This window comes from Haplochromis burtoni, unplaced genomic scaffold (genome assembly GCF_018398535.1).
Source record: "Haplochromis burtoni strain Fernald_Lab_line unplaced genomic scaffold, NCSU_Asbu1 Contig_1093, whole genome shotgun sequence".
Lineage (NCBI taxonomy): Eukaryota > Metazoa > Chordata > Actinopteri > Cichliformes > Cichlidae > Haplochromis > Haplochromis burtoni.
In genome coordinates this window covers 33,293-40,867 of record NW_024583454.1, presented here as the reverse complement: position 1 = coordinate 40,867, position 7,575 = coordinate 33,293, and the positions used below count along the sequence as shown (strand labels likewise).

The 7,575-nt window shown below is 38.8% G+C and overlaps 1 protein-coding gene across 2 annotated transcripts; it reads left to right on the top strand.

The window, feature by feature from the left end:
• The first annotated feature begins 2,212 nt into the window (after positions 1-2,212).
• On the top strand, positions 2,213-5,547 carry LOC121813057. Of its 2 annotated transcripts, none has more exons than XM_042216518.1 (5): positions 2,213-2,651; positions 3,967-4,326; positions 4,434-4,511; positions 4,608-4,717; positions 4,791-5,547. In XM_042216518.1, the coding sequence occupies exons 1-5, from the start codon at positions 2,594-2,596 to the stop codon at positions 4,836-4,838; spliced, it is 654 nt and encodes a 217-aa protein (XP_042072452.1). In that variant the 5' UTR covers positions 2,213-2,593; the 3' UTR covers positions 4,839-5,547. The 2 variants fall into 2 exon arrangements, with proteins under 2 accessions (XP_042072452.1, XP_042072451.1); XM_042216517.1 differs by having other exon boundaries at positions 2,214-2,651; positions 4,788-5,547.
• Positions 5,548-7,575: the final 2,028 nt, after the last annotated feature.

Genomic DNA, 7,575 nt, shown 5'->3' with positions numbered 1-7,575 from the left:
GCTAAAAATAGAACAAAATCCTCTAAAAATAACTATGACAACGTCATCTTTAGCCAGGAGGGAACAGGTCCACGCAGAATGCTCATTTTAACATTCTTATATTAACAGGATTTCAACATTCACGTCAATCATTCACATAGATATAACTTACCACGTCCTGGTATCTTTCCGTTGTATAGTTCTTGTTGCAAAGGTTATCACGTCATCCAAATCAGTTGGTTGTTTTCTGAACAGACCCAATTCAACGCGTCTTTATAAACACCGGATCTTTATGATAATGTGGCGATACTAAGCTAAAAATCACAAGTATTTATTTGCCTTAAATTTGCCACTTTATTGTCAAAATTGTGTATTTTATTCTCGCAATTTTATACTTTCCGAGCTTTGCCGCTGATTGTTTTCTACCTTCAGTGGTAGATCTAATAGTGTAAACTATTAGATCAAGGCGCATAGAGACCACTTTGATTTTGTTGTGTAATGTTCATTAACAATGAACAAAATTATAAACATTTACAAATATATCATCCCACAGCCTCAAACTGGAGCTGTGGGACTTCATAACGTGACAAACAAGAAGCAAATGATTTAAAACTAAGAAGAGTGCAGGTATTTTTGCGGTTACAACTATTTCCAAACAGTTTTTCTGAAGAGTATTACGCACGTTGCATGGCGCGTTGTGACGCGTATAAAAGAGCCATCTGAGAGCCGCTCAGCAATCGCTTCGAATAAAAGAGACTGAGTCGCTCTGTCAGTCTCTGCACCTGTTACTATGTGCGGGTACAGCTCGCTCTGTAAGGAGTCTTCTTGCACTTTTCTACTCATGACTTTAATCCTGTGATCTGCCTTCGTCTTAATCACACCTGTTCAAGGTAAACCGACGTTTTACTTTAACTCTAAGCTCAGCTTAAGGCCAAAACTTTGACTCTTAAATGCCGTAAAAATCTGACATCGATCTGATACCAAATAAATGCACTATTATCGAAACCTTTACCTTTTAATAGCATCTTACCTGGTTGGAGGACTGTGCCTGGATCTCTGATCTGAATACATCATCAAAATACTAAATGTAAAAACATTTTAATGAGCATTAAATCCAAAAACTTGTAAACAAAACCGAAACTTTTCAGCTGAAATCTAATTAGAATAAATTTATCTGCAAGTGTGTTGCCTCTTAACCTGGTTAGACTGACACACTGACAGCATGGCACGAGTGGGCATCCACGCTGCGTGCCGATAATATAAATTGTATCCTGTAGTTGTGGCTGCAATCCTCATCGAAGTGTGTGAGAATAATGACAACAGCATTGTTAACAGGTATCAGCACCTGGTTCATTTCTTACAGTGTTGAGCACTGTAAGAAAAACCCTAAACTCTAGTAAAAACCTTGCAGCAGGATTCGTCAGCGCGTTACTGTAAAACTTACAGCAACCTCACTGTAATTTATTTAACAGTTTTACTGTGTTTTTTACATGAAACTACTCAAATTTCTACAGTATCTACTGATGCTATAGATTTTTACAGTAGGGAACAAATTATTTAAACCCCTGCTGATTTTGTAAGATTGGCCCCTAACACAGAAATGATTATGATTTCAGTGGTAGGTTTATTTGAACAGTGAGAGACAGAACAGCAACAAAAAAAGAAAACAATTCAGAAAAAGTCATTTCAAAAAAGTTACTTACAACTTACAAAAGCAGCATGGGCTCAAATATTTTTCCCTGACTGCATTAACAGATTCTCTAATAATTTGGTCTTAAAAACACTGATAGTATTTCCACAGAATTATATATTATTAGTTGAAGCAGTGGGAGCTGGGACTACATGATCATCAGTGTGTGCGCACAAAAAGGTGGCAAACAAGCTTCCTCAAATATTTTCATATAACATACTACAAATACTAGTAGAATTTTTATTTCAAACAAAAAACAAATATCTGCACTAACAGTAAATACTTTTTTATTGCTTTATTACCAAATTCTGCCAAGGCCAAATATTCAGAATCTATATCAGTCCATCGCTGCATGAAAAAAAAAGCAGGAAGTCATGCTGTGAACATTTCAGAAACAAACCAACAGGTTGAACGTCAAAAATAGCACAAAGTGATTGTTGACACCAGGTCCAGATCTGCAACAGGGTCAAAGAATGACTGCAAGTGTAATAGAACCAAGAGAGACATCGGCTATCAACACACATGTATCTCTGTCTGTCTGTATGTCTGTCTTATTAAAAAGCTGAAGGTAAAAGATTTGGTTTGAAAGGTTGTCTGTTGGTTCTCTCATTTCCACAGAAGATTCCCATTAATGCCCAGCTGTCTTTAAATAACTGTCCTGTTACAGGGTTATGGGGGAAATGACTGTAAAAGGTTTGCACTCACCATGAGCAGCATTTCTCCTGTGACGTTTAACGCCTGTAGTTTTATTTTTAATAAAGGTCAAATATCATTATATAAAGAAAGTGTAATGTCTTCTGAAGACATGATTGGCCCGTCTGTGTTGAGATTTAACAGAATTCATTGTGTCTTCAGTCTTTGTGTGTAATGAGGAAGAAGCTCTGGATCCCCACAGACTGTGAATAAGATGTCAGTGTGGATTTCATGCCTTTCCTCGTGGCCTCACTGTGGACTCTGATCATCTACCTGAGTTCAGTTAAAGGTAAATAATGTGTTTCTATTACAGACTCTACTTTTAGACCATTTTAGCCAACAATATTTAACTAATGCTAAAGTCACCTGCAGGTCTTGATCCATTCTTTGCATGTTATATATTTTTATTTATGATTTAGAAATGGAGGTGTCCAATTATAGCAGGTCTGCCAAGACCATCACGTTAAAACTCTGCAGTTTCAGAAGAAGCAGAAGTCAGCAAACAAAGACAATTTCACATTTCTCTCTGCTTAACATGCAAGTCCAGTTGTGAAATACTGAATTGCTGAATATATGTTTTATCATGTTTTTATCTCAAGAAGTAAAATGTTAGCTTAATGACAGTCTTCAATATAATTTGTTTTCATATTTATCAAACCTCAGTAGGAGTGAATGTTTGATGTGAATGTTGAAAAGCTTTTAATATGACAATGTCGTGCTCACAGTTTAACTGGACCAGGTTGAAGCTGAGTTAGTCACCGAACTTAAAGGTTAAATCAGTGTGGTGTTAGCACAAAGCAGACAACTTACCAAAGAACCGATTTCAAAATGTTTCTTTCGACACTTTGTTACAAATTGTTTGTTCCCATTTCTTTGGTTGAGCCTATAAAAAAATACCAAAGCTCAAACACGTTGACGGACATAAAAATGTTTTTGCACAAACAAGATCATTCCCAAATAGCTATCAGCTGAAAACTGGGGCTATCTCAGCATGGAGGCCAGTGTGTGCTTAAACTATCTACAGCAGATGAACAGTATCTGAAAGTCACGTCCTTAAGAAAAAGGAAAAATCAAAACAAAACAAAGGTCTGACACAGGATCTGACAGATTCATCCGGCCAGTTCATCAGAAATGGTCTCAGCTTTGGTTCAGATCAGTGTGTTTGAGGAGCTCAGTAATGAGTATCTGCAGCCATCTGTAGGAGGGTGGAGGCTATGTCATGGAGTTCAGCTGTATTTCATGGAGATCTTGTCGAACTGATGAATTATGAACAAAGAAAAGTAACATCACATTTTGATCCACCATGCTGTACCATCTGAAAAACAAGGACTAGAAAGTGAGACCATGTTTCTCCCATGCTGATTTCTCTTTATTGGCTCCTGTTTTAAATCCAGACTTGAATTGAAAATCCTTCTAATCACATACAAGGTCTCGAATAATCAGAGATTAGTCAAAACGAGAGTAAAATGTGGAATTATACTGTGGTGGAAGAACATGAAAAACTATCGTGTGGGAGGCTGTCAGAAAGACTGTTTTTTGTGCTTCACAGTTCTGATGTTGTATAAAGTTGTGAGTGTGTCTGCTCGTCTCTGTCTCCTCAACAGGATCATTTGTAGTGGATGTGACACAGAGCTCCTATCAGGCAGAGGAGAACCACAACATCACACTGGAGTGGACGTTCACCACCAAACCAGACACGCCCATCTCAGCACTGAAGATCCGCTGTAGACTGATAACTGATCAAAAACCCTCAACTCTGTATTATCTTTATTATGGTGTCGAGTTCTCAGAGGTTCAGGATGAAGAGTTTTCAGGACGAGTCCAGAGTGACAAAGACGCCCTCAGAGAAGGACGAATCAGACTCCAGCTGTCCAGACTCAGGACTGAGGACTCGGGTCTGTACCTGTGTGAGGTGGACACAGGTTATGGCCGCGGCTACAACAGCTGCAGAGTCACCGTCTCTGGTAAAACAATTTATTAATACACATGTGATCACTGTGTATAAAAAAACAAAAACTGCCAATTTCATAGATTTTTATTTGCTTATTTTGGTTGTTTTTCTTTTTTCCAGATACAGATTTTGCTAAAACCTCAACAACAGAGACGTCACTGCAAAATCCAGCTCCTCAGAAAAAGACTCCAACAAATGGTGAGAAAATGTTCCAACTTTTCTCTGCATCATTCCTGCTTGAGTGTTTTTTGGTCCATTTGTGGTGACTTTGTTTATTTCTTTATTCATCAACAGCAGGTCGATCCTGGGTCCCTGTGGTGATTGTTGTCATCACCGTACCATTAGTTTTGGCTCTCGCTGGTTTTGCTGCATATTTCTCTTTCCACATCTTGCAGAAACTTAAAGTAAGAAACAAACAAACACAAACATGTTGTTGCTTCTTGTACCGTCAGACTGACTCATTACTTCTTTCAGCAGAAGCATCCAGAGGATGATGAGACACAAAAACAACCACTACCAGTCTAGCTGCTGTACTCAAAGGAGCGTTGGTCTTAATGGAGCTGAGAGAGATTTATCTTTCCTGGATCTTAACATTTATGTTGGATTCAAACCATCAACCACAGGGTGACACTCGGGCCCAGCAGCACTGAGATCATCATAAGGTCACTCCTACAAAAGGATGTGAGATTGTCTTGAACTTTGACTCCAGCTGAAGACTCGAGCCTCGTCCAGCTTATTTATCGAGCTCATTTTCACACAAACAAAGTGACGTACAAGAAAACCCAGAGTGGAGGATCAGAGGATCTAAACAGGAAATATTTCTTACAGACGTCTTCAGTCAGAGTTGCTGCTGTCAGACTCTGGAGGATCTGCTTGGAAACATCAAGCAGTGAAACTGATGGATTTCCTCCTTCAGTACAAAACTGTGAAGTTCAGCCTGGAGAAGAAACACTCCTCTGCCTCACTGTCAGCGTGTTTAATGAATTTAGTTACTGGTTGTTTGTTTGTTTGTTTGTTTGTTAAAGGTGAACTTAAACCTTTCAGTGAGATCTCAAAGTGTCTCTGATGGACTAATTAAAGGGTTAAAATCCTCCCTGATCATCACTGTGCTGGGCTGACATAGATCATTCCCAAACAAGCAGTCTTTTCCATTCCATTTGCATTCATTACAGATGGAAGTGGATATTTCCAGCACAGTTCATGTGGAAAGTTCGGGGGGAGTCACCTGAAAATTGTGTTGTGACACAGAAGACTGGAAAAGCACCAACAAGTTTTAAAGTAATAGAAAGAGAATTTATGGAGCTCATAAGGAGAACTCCTTTGTTTTACTGACCTCACTGCATGAAAGCAGACTTTGTTACCACAGCTGATGAGCTCTGATTGTTTTTTGTTTTCTTTCTTTCATCTTTACTGTCTGAGAGAACCTGAGCTATAAGCTGATTACTTTAAACACCCTTCGTTAATCATCTGCTGCACTTTATAAACATCCAAAACAAGGTGATTTACATCTCTGGATTTTTAAAGCTACAAATAATTAAGTTTAATGTTAAACTTCCTGCTGGTCAGGACTCGATGTTCAGTCTGTAAAGTTTAGTCTGATTTGTGATCGTGTTTTCAGTTTAGTGCTGAGAGTTGCGAGTGTAAAAGTGTCCAACGGTTTTATTTGTTAATTTTTTATTAAATCTTTGGTCCATTTTTAAGTCTTAAGTTTTACATTTACAGTGTCTTCACTGTGTTGCTGAACAGACAAACAGGAACTTTAATGCTCCATGTTCATTATGTGTCACTGTAATTAAGTAGAGATGTATTTTACTACCGAATGTAAGATAGAAGATGTAAGAAATTATAAAATGAAATGAGAGATGATAAAAGCTTCACTTGTTTTACTGGAGATGAAATGTTGATGTTCACCTTTATTCTGACTCATCTTTTCAGTGCAATACCAGAGCTGGACACTAGAGGCCACCTTCTGATTTCTGTTTTAAAGCAGTAAACGTTGTCACTGATTTGTTCCACACATGAGTGTGAGTCTACGCTTCCTACGTACAAACACGTCTCTGCAGCCTCTGTGACTGCTGCAGTCAGTGGGAGTTATTGTTAATGTCCTGCAGGTCTGTAGGGGGCGACAAACAGACTTTAAAAGTAGCTACAGCCCTCGAGGCCTGGAGTTCGACACCCCTGAGCTACAGTGATCAACTTCCTTTTAAAGTGTTTTGAATGAGCGTTTTGTCCACCACCATCAGCAGATACAGCAGTCCCCTGTCAATCACAAGTTAAGCCTACCGTAAAGCAGGCCTGTCCTCATGTTCTTTACTCTGATGGGACCATCGTTACCAACTGAAGGTCATGTTGTATCAAATGCTCCTTTTATCTGTTGCTCATGAGGAAAATAAATGACCAGACAAACTAATTCAAAAAGAAAAAAATACAGAGAAATTGACTCTTCTCTTTTTTTAGAGTCGAGTCTTCAGGATCTAAAGTTTGGAGATCAGTGACAGAGATTTGATTTTGACAGTCTTGAATTTGCATTCACATTCATAAACATTAAAACAAATCTTCTTACTCGGCTCCACAGCTTCAGGATGGAACAGGATGGATCTGTATTAGGTTTGTTTACAGGTGGAGCTGCAGAAACCTATTTGCTGCTTTTTTCTAGACTTGGGCATCACAGTTTGATCAGAGTGTAACTCTGACTTGTTGAGATATTAGCATTACTTCTGTTACAGTCTTATTTTATATTCATGTAGCACAATGAGTACTGTATTTCCATATTACATTATTAGCCACTGTTAGTAGCCAATCACATTAGATATCTGAGCATCCCTGACTCACTCACCTGTTGCCGTGCGCATCCAGCTCTTCGGTCACCTGACGTCCCAGCTGTCACAGGTAGGACTTGCCTACATGTAGCTGCTGCCTCAGCCTGAATTGGCTACACTTTTGTTGATTGGTGCCACTCATGTTTTGTAAAGATCATTTCCAGATTATTTCCCTGAAGCCTTCCATCGACTCCTGACATATTTTTATTTTGTGCCATACGTTTATTATTTTACTTGGTGGTAAACAAGTGTGTTTGCAAATTTGGTGACACTGTTTGTTCAGCATGTAACTTTGATTTGTTACGATCTCAGCCTTACATCCATTATTGTATTTTTGCTATAAATGCTAATTGTATGATACATTGCAGGAAGTCGGGGCCGAGCGAGCAGCTGATAACTTTATAGCGAGGCCGCCGCTGCTTCTCTGGGCTACGTTTACAGAA